The 15,510-nt window shown below is 40.7% G+C and overlaps 1 protein-coding gene across 2 annotated transcripts in view; it reads left to right on the top strand.

Moving 5' to 3' along the window:
• Positions 1-2,890, top strand: part of glra4a (glycine receptor, alpha 4a) — a 58,863-nt gene extending 55,973 nt beyond the window's left edge. Inside the window, exon 9 of one of the 2 annotated variants that reach the window (XM_080465193.1) lies at positions 1,854-2,890. In XM_080465193.1, the coding sequence (XP_080321319.1) occupies positions 1,854-2,147 (294 nt within the window). In that variant the 3' untranslated portion in view covers positions 2,148-2,890. The remainder of the gene's footprint in view (positions 1-1,853) is intronic. The other variant, XM_080465192.1, reaches the window with a different exon arrangement.
• The last annotated feature ends 12,620 nt before the right edge of the window (positions 2,891-15,510 follow it).

Here is a 15,510-nt window from a genome sequence, read left to right as displayed (position 1 = left end):
CACAGCCCTGAAGCCTCCAAGTGTCTTGTAACCAGACTGAGAAAAAACAGTCAAGACATTAAAACTACAAGTAATATCTGGTAAAAATGTAAATATTGCCAACATTTTAAAATGTAAATCATGGAATGGAATTGACACGTTTACAATACAGTAATAAACCCAGGATGTTTCTTTTTTGTTTGTTTTTTTATCATGAGATACTGTAAGATATACTTAATTGACCTCCTTAAGGAAATTCTTTTAATTGATTGAAACCATCCTGATCATAGTTAACCTTAACTACCATAATATCTGTACTATAAGCCGCTACTTTTTTCGCATACTTTGAACTCTTCTCTTCAAAGGGCGAGAACAGTGTCTCATTCACTGTTTGAAAGAAAAAAGATACATAATCATACCCCCAGATTCTACTTCCACGTGTAAATACAAAACTGGCCCTAAAAGGGATATGTCTGCTCTTGATGACCTCGTCTTGTGCTGTCTTCCGAGTTCCGGAACTCCAGCAGGTGACGGCCATGAGTGATGCGTTCAGGTGCATCACGTAAAACCGCCCTGCTGGACTCCGTGGCTGAGAAATCTCCCTCCTCGGAATCACAATCAGCAAATAACAGATAAAATACTTAATCAGCAGAGAAAACACCCTCGGTGATTGTGTCTCTCTATCTCTCTCGCTCTCTCTCTCAGACACACACACACACACACACACACACACACACACACACACACACACACACACACACACACACACACAGCGCTGTGTGCAGGAATTTCCAGTACTATGAAAGACAGATTTGCAGGGATGGATGGAAATATGAGCATATGTTCCCGTAGTGAAATTCCTGCCCTGTTACAACGTGGACACCTGCGGCTTATAGTCAAATGAGGTCTCTAGATGTGCTTTTTTTTTTTTTTTTTTTTATTTTACGGGTGGGGTTTATATTCAGGTGCGCTCAATAGTCCGGAAAATACGGTAACATATGTGCAGTGGTCTGCCACAGTGAAGCCCTGAGCCCCCCCACAGTGGTAACCTACCTGCAGTGGGAATTAAACCTGTGACCCTCCAATCAGAAGCTCTATAATTTATCATAGACATGACAAGAAAGCCATTAATTCTTTTTTGCATGTTATGCACACAGCCATGTCCTTATCCACACTTTCACTCCACAGTTTGTTAAACTGCACTTTCGTCGGTTCCTTCTGTCACATCCATTAGCTGCTGTCCACACGGGGTTTATTGTCCGGCGTATCGGTGTGATCAGAAAGCTGGGAACTAAAAGGAACTAGAGCATGATTAATTTTCAAACACAGTTAATTAAAAAAAAAAGTTAAATAACATAGTAAAGGCCCTGCCCTACTTATAACAATAAGTAAATCTGGAAGCTGTGTGTATAAAAAGGTTTCTATGTGATAATTTCTCTCGTCTGTTATATGTTGTCCATGAACTAAAATCAATTTGACACCTCTGCTTCATGTTAAAAAAAAAAACATAAACAAGAATTGATCAGGGATTTTCTCACTGAGCCAGAAATCCTCTGTCGCATTGATATTGACATATTAATATTAACATTTATATAAACCATATTTAGAGATATTCGTACAAACTGAGGCTATACTGCATCTGCAACCACTGTCAAACTTATGTTGTGTTTCTAAATATTCTGACACAGTACTGAAGTTTTGAATCTTCATTCTGCTCTATGGAAGTATTCATCATGTTGCACTCTGTTGCCCTTTTGTGCCACCACGCCCACTGAGCGGAAACGTAAAAAGTTGTGTGTTAATTCTTGTTGACAGCGAGAGGCCAGTCTGTTTGTTTTTTTGTTTATTTTATAACTCTATGCTTGACTCCACAGGAGGAAGAGCTGGTGAGGGAAAGCCGAGGCTTTTACTTCCGGGGTTACGGACTGGGTCACTGCCTGCAGACCAAGGATGGCACCGCTGCGGAGGGGGCCACCGTCTTCACCCAGCCACCACCTCCGGTCGCCATGTACAACGGGGAAGTCCTTCACAAGCGATTTGTGGACCGAGCCAAACGCATCGATACCATATCCAGAGCCGTCTTTCCCCTGAGCTTTCTCATATTCAACATCTTCTACTGGGTCACATATAAAGTGCTGCGACATGAGGACATCCATGCAAATTTGTAAAGAAAAAAAAAAGAAAAAAGTAAACAAACAAAAAAGAAAACGCTTTTTGCCACCATGTTACATTTTAGTTCTTCTCTAAGAACCAAAACTGCCTGTCAGAGCTACAGAATTGGATGAAGAATTGAGTCCAGGGGCGAACCTGCTTCTCCGATAGAAAACTAAAACTTTGTGCTCAGGTGCGTCTTCAGGATCTGGAATGGACGAGCGGTGAGGAGGAAAGATTAGGTGAAGCTGCACGGATTCAGGCTGCTGTTGTTTGTGATTGGCCTCTTGTGTTTGTCTCGATTTGTTTCGCCTGGATTACAACAGAGACTAAACACTGTTGGTGCTTGTGGATTCATGATCTTTGTTTCAGAAGGTGGTAAGGGGAAAAAAAACACATTTTTAGAAGCTGATGTTGATCCTGGCTGAATGAGACATACTGACTTGAATTTTGACACTACACAGCTTTGAATGAATGTTTTTGAAAAATAAAAATATCATGGTTTTTTACAACTTTAGATTATCCAATGGGTGCAAATGGGACTATTGGTGGGAGGACTGGGTCTTTGATATTCATAAATACGAAATACGTAATAATGATTCAATTTAGGTATGTGTAACAAGAGACTATATATATATATCTATTTAAAAAAAGTGTATAAAACTGTATATAAACAAAGCTGTTCATTAAACTGCACAAAGCACAAATATGTATTTCCTTTTGTCTAAATTTAAATAAATTGTTATTCTGCCAGGAACCCAGAAGAGAGATTTTGCTTCACTTCAACTTTAAATTGCAGCTGATTACTTGTAGAAGAGATGTACTCAGCAATGCTTCTTCATCACGTCAGAAAATCCAGCAACAGAACAAGTGGATCACACACAATTACTTTTCTATTTCGGTCCTTTAATAGCCCCCATCAGCTCAACAGTCCCAAGAGGGAACAAACCTTAGACCAAAGGTGGAAATCAAATTCTACAATAATAAAGATTGGAAGCGTTGCAGCCGCAAAATAAGTAATCACTTCACATCAGCAGCTGGGAGTCTTTATAAAGCTTTTCTGGCTGCGGTTGTTAGCTGTGAAACCACACACTTGCATAACAAATCTTGGGAGGAACTTGTGGGGGGGGGGAATAAAGAAATTGCATAAGAGCTGCCATTTCTTTCCCAGTCTCAGGAGTGGCTTTGAAGGTGTGGAAATGCAGGGACTCAGTGGAGGGCAAGCATCGTCAGTGAGGGAGGACGAATGGGTTTTTTAATGGGAAATCAGAGGGTTGTTTTATCAACTAATGAGTTTGAAAAGGGCTTGGTGTTCCACCGCTAATGACAATGAATTCAGAGAGGCAGCTGGAGCCCACTGTCCTTTTGTCGGCATTCCTAATCAACTCCTCAGTATTGTACGGCTCCCGTGGTAATGAAAAAGAGTGTGTGTGAATCTGTAAGAGTACATGTGTGTTCCCATACTTTCCTTTGTTTCTATTCTATGAGCTCCTGCTCCTATATTGATATAGGTGTTTTTAAACGCCATCCAGTCTTATTCTACCTTGCGTCATCTCTCATCAGGAGGAACAGCTGGAACGAGAAAAAGATGGTAAACGTTGATGGGATTTAGAATTCGAAGCACAGACAGATTAAATCAAGGATCCTGCTCATTTCCTCAGGTGGTTGAAGGACACAGTAGCTTGACACGTTTGTCCTTCACTTTTAAAACAAAGAATATGAGGGCGTGGAAAAGTATGCTTTCTTAAACCTTTTAAATCTCCAACTCTTGAAATTAGTTCAACATTTTGAGGTAATATGCTCATTTGCTTTGCTGTCTAAAGTCAGTGGGAGGGATCAGTGTTACTCACAACTTGATCTGCGTCAACAAAAAAAATATGTACACAAAACCCTTCTTCTCGTCTGAAGCTCACTAATTATCACTTTAAGTCTCATGAGGGACCGAGCCCGAAAGGCAAGGACCGTATTGTAATTGGGATGTTTATTTCTTTTTATTATTCCGCCGCGTATATAAACGCAAATTTGACCCCCTAAACACACTCATAAACTCACCAAACTTCTAGACTGGTGGGAAATTTAAGAAAATGAAAAATATTACTCCCACAGTGGTAAAATGTGCTCTCTAGCACCCCCTTAGATACACTAAAACGGCCAGCATGGCCCATAGGAATGTCGTAGGAAAATCAAACCAAAACCCACTTGTTTGTCTCATCAAGACTAAAAAATCACGTGCTGATACCCCTCAACTAAATCTAACAGGAAGGCCACACTTTGCCTTTCAAAATACGATTTTTGCTCCAAAAAGGCCCTCGCGCAAACGTTCTCTCCTCTGATGGTGAATATTGTATCCGCTTCAAAACACAACTTCACGACAGAGGAGACGCTTCTGCTCAAAACCTCAGAACAACTTTGTGACTACTCGAGCGGTTTTGATTTTATTAGCTGTCAAATCTCCAAACACGGAGTCTGATTGAAAAAGCGAGCAGATCAGAAGTGAACCTGCCGAACAAGATGATGTAACACATGGAGAAAATTCCATAAAACATGACCTTTATGACGAGAGAGAACAATGCTGTCATCTTTTTTTCCCCGTGATTTCAAGCCACATTTATCATTGAGTCAGATGGAGCAAAATCGTGCATCTACGTTGAACTGCGCCTCCTAGTGTCTAAAGTTTACGTCTGACTGCTTTGAAACCCTCACAGACTGAAAGAAAACAAAGTTTCCGCTCAAGAAATTTTAATTTTATTAAAAAATTTAGAGGAAAACTGTAGATTCTAAGGAGTTGTTTCACAAAGATATGTAGATAAAATCCGTTCTCTCTCTCACTCTGATGACATCATTAACTGGAGCTGCGTTCGTCAGTGTTACATCATTCACACCAAGATTTACGGAATACCGTGTCAATCAAACTGTCACCACTTAAGCTGCCTCACTTTCCAAATAAAAGCCCCAAACTCCTTCAAAATAAAAGTCCTTGTTTATCAAAAATTAAAAGTTTGACTTCAAAAGGGATTTGTTTAACTCGGCGCGAGGGGTGAGCTGGCTTTCAAAATAAAAGCCCCAAAACTCTTTCAAATTTCTAAAAAAATAAAAATCCTTTTTTGTTAAAACCTTCAAAATTTATATTTTATCAATATTAAAATGGGCCAGAGGCCAGAGTGCGAGGTCCCGATCAAGGCTGCTTGCAGCTTTAATTTTGTTTGATCCAGAGGCTGTGACTTTACTTGTGAGTAAGCAGAGTTAATATAAGCTGTCTTCCTCTGACTGAGGATTTAAACTTTCACATATTTCCCACAATTTGTGAATCAACAGCCACAACAGAATTTAGGATTAGAAAATTGTAATTCTATTGTTCTGTGATAAAATCCACTGATATACAGTTACAAAAGAAGAGTTGCATTTTATCATAGGAGAAAGTGGTGGGAACAGGGGAAGCCACCGCCCACCACTCGTACCATCCATTCATTTTCTCCCGCTTATCCGTTTCCGGGTCGCAGGGGTGGTAGTCTGAGCACTGTCACCCAGATCACATTGCACCGATTAACAACCTTTCCTGCAGGTGGTGAGCCCACGGGAAGGTGGCGCCCGGTGTGGGACATGAACCCACTACTAGATTATGAGTCTCACGCTCTACCAACTGAGCTAGCCGGGGGTGCACCACTCGTACCTCTTTTGGAAATCTAAACAGTTGTGTAGTTCCAATGTATTTTGTAGGAAAAGTGTATGGCACCTTCATTAGTTTTAAGTCTTGCCCTGGGGCACTGTAGTGCAAATTGCAATGACTTGTTGCTTGGAGCAAAATAGACAATTATTTCAAAATAATTTAATCAAGAAAAAGACCACTATTTCCACTTTGGTGAAAATATAAAGCTGAGTGTCATTCACCCAGCAGTAAGATTGGATATTGTTTGGAAAATATGGCCATAAGGGAGTAGATAGACAATGAAGAGGATGGGGCCTAGGACAGAACCCTGGGGGAAACCAGTGTAGACGGGAGATGGCTGGGATGCAAAAGAGTTTACCTGAATGAATGAGTGCGACCAGAGAGACATGACTTGAACCAGTCCAGGGGTGTGTTGGATATTGAGACGGATGCTAATCTGTGTAGGAGGGTGGAATGGGAGACTGTGTCAACAGCTGCACTCAGCTTGTGGTGTAGGAGGATGGATAATAGTCTAGAGTCCGTTGCAAACAGGACGTCATTGGTGACTTTGATGAGTGCTGTTTCTGTGCTGCGATGGAGACGGAAAGCAAACTATAAAATATCATACATCTCAATGAGGTTGGTTGGTGTGTTTAAGTGCTTGTGGATCAGTGGAAGTATGTGAGAGTAGAAGTCACCAGCTTCCAGTAAGTATTTACAAAGAATCAAAGAATGGATTGATTCATTGATTTTTTCGAGGGAAAAAAAATTATATATATATATATATATGGATATATAATTGGAAATCAGCTGGCTTTCCTGCAAGGATGAACACATGTCAGCCACTGTTAAGGTTTAAATAATTAACTTCATTGCTTAACTGCAAAAAAAAAAAAGGCACACAAAACAAAATAGTACCACCATCTTTTCACTGTAAGTCAGTATTGTTTGATTGTGGCAAAAAAAAACCCTGCACATTTGTAACGAAAATAAGAAGCTTATTTAAATCCATAAACCCTGAGTGACACACGTGAAATAGGCCTCACAATTTCTGGCACATTGCGATTCGCCGTGTCTTCCAGAAAACGGCAAGTCTCCTCAGAACGTGCATTATTTTAAGGGAGACACAAGAAGAAGACTGATGGATTCCAATAACGCCCGATCTCCACTCTGCTGACCGGATTCACACAATAACTTTCATTACACACAAAATCCCAAGAGGGTGATGACTTTAATAAATATACCCCCACGACCCTTTAACCAATCTCCTGTCAGAAAGCAGCAAAGAGAAAACCAAAGCTATCAAACTGTCTGGTGTATAAATTAATCCCAATAGGAGGATGGACCCAAATGAGAGCATTAAATATTTATTGTTCCAGCCGGCTTTAGATGCCCCCACTAGTGTGGTGTGTGTTTCGCTGCCTATTTGAAGGCTTTCTACAGAAAGTGCTTGCTGATAAAGCGTAACACACACATACAGAAGATAGAGTAGAAAAGAACAGGCGGTTGATGAAGCTGCTGGTCATCATGTCCAAGGCATGTCCTTGCCACCTCCCTCAGGGGTAATCAACATGCGCCCCCCCCACCATCCCGGCTTCAGATGAATGTCAATGGTGCCAAAGCTAAAACTGATGTGAGAGCTTTAAAAGAGCAGCTTAAGCTGCAATCAATACTCCTGTCCCTTGTAGCAAGTGTCTTACAGTTTCACGGACATTAAAAGGAGAAACACATATGGAGACACAACGGTAAATACTCCCATCAGCTACACAATCTTTATTATCATTAATATTATTGGGGCTACGTGATATTAGTTGAACATGCGATCTTGTTGTCAAGTATTACAATATGTATATTGAAAATGTTGACATCACAATGGCACAAAATCTTTGAGTTGTGGATGTTGTAATCAACCTATTTAACATATTTAGTAGCTAATATAGTATAGTATGCCCTGTTTTTTTAGTGTTCTATTTAAATAAACTTAATTTGAGGAACTGGAGACAAGACAAAATACATGTGTGCAATTAATGGGCTGGGTGAAGATACAAGGAGTAGACACAGTAAAAGGATGCAGGATTTCAATAAGAGCCCGTTCATACCTGGAGTTAACATGCGTTTCACGTAATCAGATCACATTTGGTGAACCCTGAGTCCTCACAGTTGTCTGTATCAAGTGTTGTGGGCTAACCATTTGAGTTTGAATTGTATGACTACCTCTACGTAACTTCCACTAAATGGCCCGGTTGTAATACCACTCATCCAGCTTGTGCTGGACGGATCCTCTGCCCAGGCTGCTATAAGGCACCGACCTCACCCAAGCAAGAACCGCGATTATATTTTCCGTAGTTTCTTTGGAAAGTTTTAAAAACTGTATAACTCAGACCGGCACATTCTCTTAAACAAAAAACACTCTACACACTGATGACATTTACATATTACATATGACGTATTTTCCTGCCACGTCACTGCCCCAAAACGCATTTGTGACGCATGCTGATATCAATACGAACCCTATGAGGTCAGACGCTTACGGTCCACCTCAGGAAGTGGTTTGAGAGAAAGCGCTTGGGTCCCTGTTCACACGTGTCTTTAGGGCTCGCCACTTGTGATCGGATCACCCAAAATGCAACTTAATGCCAGCTGTAAGTGGGCCCTAACTTTGGGGCAATTATCCAGAGCAATGGACAATGCATACCTAAAAGAGGTGAAGACCAGGGTGCAGACAGGATGGGGAGGGTGAGACGAGTGTCAGGGCTGATGTGTGACAGAAAATAGCAGCAAGAGTGAAAGAAGAGATTAGGAATTCAGGAGTGAGACCTGCCATGATGTTCAGTTAGGAGTTTGTGGCACTCTCTTGAAGGCTGGAGGCTTTCTTGAAGATGCTGGACATGATGGATAAACAGATCAGAGGAGCAGCTAAGATTTAACAGTGTGGATATAAAGTTAGAGGCCAGGTTGAGATGGTTTGGACAGGGCTGAGGATGGATTGTGGGTTAATTGAACAAATGATGTTGTAGAAGGAGCTGCCAGACCGGACGAGAAAAGGAAGAAGAGAAGATTCCTGTATGTAGTGGAGCAGGACATGGAGATGTAGAAGAGGCAGGTGGCGAGATGAAGAGAGAAGATCAGCTGTGGTGGTCCCTGAAGAGAGCAGTCAATAGACAATGAACAGTATTTTAAAAATCTTGACTACAGATTGTCCCACATGTGATTGTTGTCTATTGACGGACTCCTTTTGATTTTCTTTTGGGAAAATTAGACCCGGTCCAACTTAAAGGGGACATATCATGCTAAATCCACTTTTTTAGCCCTTAAATGCATTTTGTTGTATATTTAGAGTGTTTAGAAGTACAGAAAAGTTCAAAGTAGTCTCTTCAGGTGCTCCGTTGATATCTTTATATTCTGTTTTGGTCATATTTTGCGATCGGTTTCGATTTTTCTATTCTCTATTACGTTTTTTGAACAATGACGTCACAGTATTCTCAGCGGAACTGCCAAATTAGGACATCGACATTTCGAGCAATCCGCCATTTTTGTTTCTCGCTGCGATTTTGTAGTCCAACCAAAGTTACGAGAGGATAAGTCGAAATGTTCGGTTGTTGGATGTAGTAACCCACAAGCTTCGTTACACCGTCTCCCAGCATCAGAACCTTTTCGAAGTGCCTGGTTGAGTTTTATTTTTCACAGAAATGTACCCACATCTGTGGGTAAGGTCATTTTTGTGTGCGCGAATCACTTTAAGGACGACTGCTTCAACAACCTCCGCCAGTATAAAGAAGGATTTGCCGAAAGACTTGGTCTGATTGAGCGGTCAGTTCCTTCTATCTATGGAGACGACGAACAGAGCACTTCGGTAAGCTGTATATAACGCTAAAAAGTGTGATGATAAGACGTCCCTGTCATTGTTTTGTTAGCATTAGCAGTTGCACCGTCTTCATATGTTAGCGCTGTGTGCTCGTTTTAGATTATAATGTAACTTCTGTGTTAAATAGTCGTTGTAATACAGGCAGTATTGTAGTAGTGGGCATGGATGGAGAAGTTAGTGTAAATATAGTAACACACCATTGCGTTACATCCATATGAAGACGTTGTTCTGTAGGTGCATCATCGTCATTTTCATCTCGCTCCGCCGGGTCCGACTCTGGCTCCAACATGTATGGCTGGATGGACAAATCTTCCGTTGTTGACATTTTGTAAATAATGTGTGAATATAAAGTTTCTGCGCCGCTAGATAATTGTATCTGTTCTATCAAACTACAAAGATGGCCGAACAGGGTGGCGTTGAACCGAGTATCACCTCTGCAACCTGGAGAGGAGGAGGGGTATGAAGTGTCTCATTTGCATTTGAAGAGACCGCCCCAAAACGAGTTGCTCTCAGAAGCGCATCAGAAAAGGGGTTGAAAAGGGGCCTGTGGAGCTCTAATAATGAGGAATTCAGACCCAAGCATTGCAGTTTCGCGTTGTATAGACCACAACTGTATGATTTATATGTAAAAAGGAAGGATTTAAAAGCATGATATGTCTCCTTTAAAGGTGTATGATCAGGAAAACATGAAGAAATACCAGCTAAGGGTCAAATATCCAGCTGTAGTGAGAGTGAAGTGCTAATGAAAACATTAACGATGAATGAAACGAGGTAAACAGAGAAAAGTACTGCGTAGCTTCACACAGCGGGAATCCTAAAGTTAGTTTCCACTTCTTCGCCGTAAAGTTTACAGCATGAAGAGCAATGCAGTGATGCGCTGAGCTTCAAGAGACTAATTAGTTAATTTGTTTAACATCTATGAAGCGTTGCTGTTGCTTTTTGACTGCGTTTGGTGAATTCAGAATGTTTTCCACAAGGACATGCTTTGAAAAGTCCATGAATTATTCCCCATCTTATTCAGATGTGTGTGTGTGTGTGTGTGTGTGTGTGTGTGTGTGTGTGTGTGTGTGTGTGTGTGTGTGTGTGTGTGTGTGTGTGTGTGTGTGTGTGTGTGTGTGTGTGTGTGTGTGTGTGTTTGACCACCTGAAATGAGCATAATGAGCAACATAAAGCCCTAAATTTGAATGCTGTGAATTAAATCCGTTCAAATCATTCACAATCACCGAAGCCATAACAAAAGTGCTAAAACACACGATGCTGAGTAAAGCGGACACGTCCACCCTGCCTGCACGAGTCAAGTTGGTGGAAGCAGCTTTGATGCACCGTCAGTTGGATCTTTCCAAGATGGTCAGAAAGGCACCCAGGCTGCTCATTTTCCAAGCTCTGTCTCACAGTCGGTATAAATCATTTAATATTCCATTTTATTCAAATGGAATAAGAACATCAAGAATACATGCCTCTTCAAGACATACACATTCAACAAGACAGCAGGGGCGAAAAAAAACCTACATTTCAAGCAGCACTGAAGAGCCCATCATTGTGTATACTTATACTCAAAATCCCATGTGGATTCATTTCCACTAATCCCTCGCTGTGCTTCTACATTTATGTAATTCCAGCATCTGAGAGGAGCTTCACAGCTGGGGAGGCTGCAGCTCAGGTTTACATGGATAATAGTTATAGACAGACATGCACTGTTTCTTTGTGTGCCAACAGGAGAAACAAGGAATTAGTCCCCATCCCCGTCCGGCAGAGAGAAAAGGTAGCAGTGGAAATGATTTTCAACCTCTTTTCAAAATTTCCTCCATTTATAACGTAATGTGTTGAGAAACGCTTAATCCACGACTGAATTGGGAAAGACAGCAGTTCCTCACATTAGACGTCAAGAGAATTGCAATGGTTTTCGTGTACTACAGTGATGAGAATACAAGTCACCCATGTAGGGCAATTAAAGTCATATTCATGAGACGAGCAACAAAACAACACATTTAACACCTGCATTGTGCTTCGATTAGTAAATTCACGAAGAGGTGAAGAGACAGAAACCTTTCTACAGGAGGAGAGCAGGAGATAAGAGACAGGGATATAGTTTTAACACGACTGAGCCCAGAGGTTTACCTGCACTGACACAATGCATAAGAAACAAGCTGAGAAATAATACTGAACCCACTGTGGCACAACATTTCCAGGATTTCCATTTCATGCATCTCTATTCATTACAACAGACAGAACTGTACTCTTAAAAGCAATACATTTACTTCAGATTATAATTTAAAGCAGTCACATGGGAAGACTTTATCAAATGTTTTATGGAGGTTAAACATGGAGCTTTGATCTTGATTTCCTCTGGTTTCGTTTGAATTACTGTTCAAGCCACTGAATGAATGAATGAATGAATGAATGAATGAATGAATGAATGAATGAATGAATACACTGTAAGTGTAGCTTAGCTTTTGGGTTCTGCTGCAAAATAATGAGCAGAGGAAACTGTCAGCTTAAGCCAAATTAAAAATGGTGAGTTAAGTATATGCTTTAATATGAAAGTTTATCAGCCTTTTTTTTTTTTTTGCCTTTATTTAGTCCAGAGAACCACATTGGGATTAATAATCTCTTTTACAAGTGTGTCCTGGAAACACTTGTAAAAGAGCCTTCTTCCACCAGTTCTGGTTCTGCTGCATGCAATAAGCATGTTTGTATTTTTATTTGAATTTTAAATATAAGAATGCCAAACAACTAAAAGGTCAGAATACTTCTTCCACCACTTAAGTAAAGGACTTCGGTTTGTGTCGACAGCCCTTCCTGCATAGACCTTGTTTTCCCACTTTCTCTTGTTCTGCCTTTCTTCTCACTAAATTCAGTAAACAAGCTTGCAAACAATGTCCACAATCCAACTGACATCTGAGAAGAAGACCATGTGCCTCTGATCCTCCTCTCTCGCAGAGGATTTTCTCTACCCCCGTCTCTGCCCTGTCCGTCAGACGGCTGTCTCCGCCGTCAATGCCCAGGAGAGTGAGGAAGGGTGACAGTTTGCAGTCTATTTCCTCCGCCGCTCTGACACTGATTCAGCGCTGGAGGGTGGCTGCGAGAGGTGAGGCAGGAGGGAAAATAATTATTTCCCTGGTAGCCGACGCATGCATGTACACCCTGAATGCTGGTGGGCGTACACGTGAAGTTGAGACAGCGAAACATCTCCTTTGCCTCCCGAACAAAAGGAAAGAGAATAAAGAGAAACGGAGATAAATATAGCCTTTGTTCTTAAGTGACCATTCCTTGTATTACCTTTCCTCCAGTGACTCACTATTACAGTCTGCTGAACACCAAAGACTTTGGCACTTTATATTTGGTGACGTTTTCGCCTCATTATTTCTGCAGACATGCATAAGAACAGCGTGCACACACAAACATGCTGGTTTGATGTCATTTCCAATTAGTTTTGGGGGATTACATTTCACACCCATGCTGACTTTTCACTGAAAACATTTTTATCACAAGAAACAGAAAAGAAGAAAAAATTCTCTCAGAGGCCTCTTAGTCCCGAGGACATTCATAAAGTAAGTATGAGGGTGTTGGGAACTTGGGTAATGCAACTCTACAGTTCAGCTAAAAAAACACTCACGCTTGTGTGAATGTCAAATAATGCCAAAGAGCTGCAGTCACAGAACAGCTGAACACATTTTCAGAACAAAAACTTTTTCTTCGTCGTTTGTATGATTTTCTCCCGTCATCAACAAACACACAATTTAACTGTGCGTCACCATGTCTGTGCAATGTTTTTTTAAATATTAAAATCAGACAACACTATGAAGCTTAAGCTCCAAATTACTTGGAAATGGAATCACTTGCACCAAAAGTATCTGCTGGATTCGTACAGGTCATTTTCATAGTATGCTAAATCACTTCCCAGATTTTTTAAGTTTCCACATATTTCAGCTTTTTCATGTTTGTCATTTTGGAAACTATTTATCACATAACTCATTGTGATAAAGTGAATATGAAATGTCCACTTCTTCATTTTCAATGCCTTAATAAAAGCTTACCTTATCAGCCGGTATTGATGGACCTCTGCAGGCAGAAGCCAGTTCAGCTCTTTCAACTGATCGTCAGTTTTCTCAGAAGTCTCAGTTTTAGGAGTGAAACTTTTTTCCATAATTATTCAGCTATATCTATCACTACAATCACCGTGCAGGTCTTGATGCTCAATTCAGATTTTTTTTTTGCGTGATCGTTCACATTACATTTCAAACGCGACCTCTCTCTGCCGTGTGAACCTGACCGGAACGGATGCACCAGTCAGCACCAGGGTTGCCAGATGTGACTCACTGTTTTCAGCCCAAACAACATAAAACCCACACACCTTAATAAAAAACAGCTCAAATCTCTGCCTGTGTAGAAATCATGTTAAAACCATAAAACTCATCGTGTGTAATAAAAGACTTGCCATAAACACACAAATGCACTCAATAAAGTAGTTAAAACGCAACAGAATTTGTCTAGAATTTGGATACCTGCCATATCTGGCAACACAGGTCAGCCCGTGTAGATCCATTTTCTAGTGGTTGTTAAATACAAATCGACAAAATCTAGATAAAATGAGGAGTGAAAGAAGGAGAATGAGGAAAAAAGAGAGCACAGCTTTTAACATTTTGGTGGAGCCGCTTCTGGGTCTGGTGGGAAAACATCAGAATTGTAGCTTTCACATGGCCACAAAACAGGTCGCATATGAGTCACTTGTGAGCAAAAAATCATAATAATACACCTCTCACAAAGCTGTTTAAGACTTTTAACACATAAACATTATAAAAGGTATAGAACTCATAAAAGGCAGTCTGCAACAGGAAATCTACCTTTCCTTAAAAGACGCAAGATGGCCAAAAGACAACCAACACAGATGTAGATATATAAATAACATGTGAAAACACCTTTTCTCAGTTTCCCTCTTTGAAGGCTCTGACAATTCAAAAAGGTCATTTTCCTCTGCGCTAATTGAAAGTAGGGCAAAGGAAAGTCCGTCCATGAAATACCACGTTACCCAGAGAATGCCAAAGACAGCATGATAATGAACGCTTGTGATGTCTCTTAAGGTTAGCCTCTCCGTCTTCATCCCGCCTGTTTTCAGGTCAAAAGCAGGTCAGAGCCTGCAGGACCCCGTCAGTCTGCTCATTCCCTGACTTTTTACTCTGAATTAATATGTAAGCAAATGGTTTATTCTGAGGTATTTTTCAAATATGTTGTTGTAAATTCAGTTTAATTTTGGAATAATTCAAACAAATATTGTGAATTAGTACAACAATTCAACTGCTCTGAAATAGGGAATCAATGAGTCATCGCTATGAGATATCTACCTAAAACTTCAGTAATGAGTTGAATATACATGTAACCTTGGGTCGAACAGGTCTGCAAAGAAACTGATGAAGATCTTCCTCACTGTCGTTTTTTTATTTTTATTTTTAATCCTAAAGGAGAGTTTGTGGTTGATTTTATTCAGCGGCTCCTTTTTTCCCCACTGTGGGTCACCTCAGTTTGCACCATCGACTGCTGGTTTTTATGCATTTAAAAAGTAATTTCTGCCACAATTGGGATTGAAACCCGGCTCCCCTACAGTTAAGGTCAAGACGTAGCCCACCGCTTTCTACCTAGGTGGGACAAAGGAGAGTCTATAAATGTAAATTATTCAATGAAAAACAACAAATGCTCAGCAGAAAACATTCATAGGGAGTTTTCCAGGGATGCTGGTGATAACTTCACAATATGTGGTCTTTGCACTCGACATGCAGCGTTTATCCTCCATCACTACATCAACAGTCCATATAAAACTATAATATTGAATAAATCTCATTTAAGGAGGGTTTTTGAAGCCCAGCCCTGCAGC

The sequence above is a fragment of the Lipophrys pholis genome, assembly GCF_963383615.2.
Source record: "Lipophrys pholis genome assembly, chromosome: 6".
NCBI classification, from domain to species: Eukaryota; Metazoa; Chordata; class Actinopteri; order Blenniiformes; family Blenniidae; genus Lipophrys; species Lipophrys pholis.
Note: the sequence above shows the minus strand (reverse complement) of the source record. Positions and strands in the feature narration are given on the sequence as shown.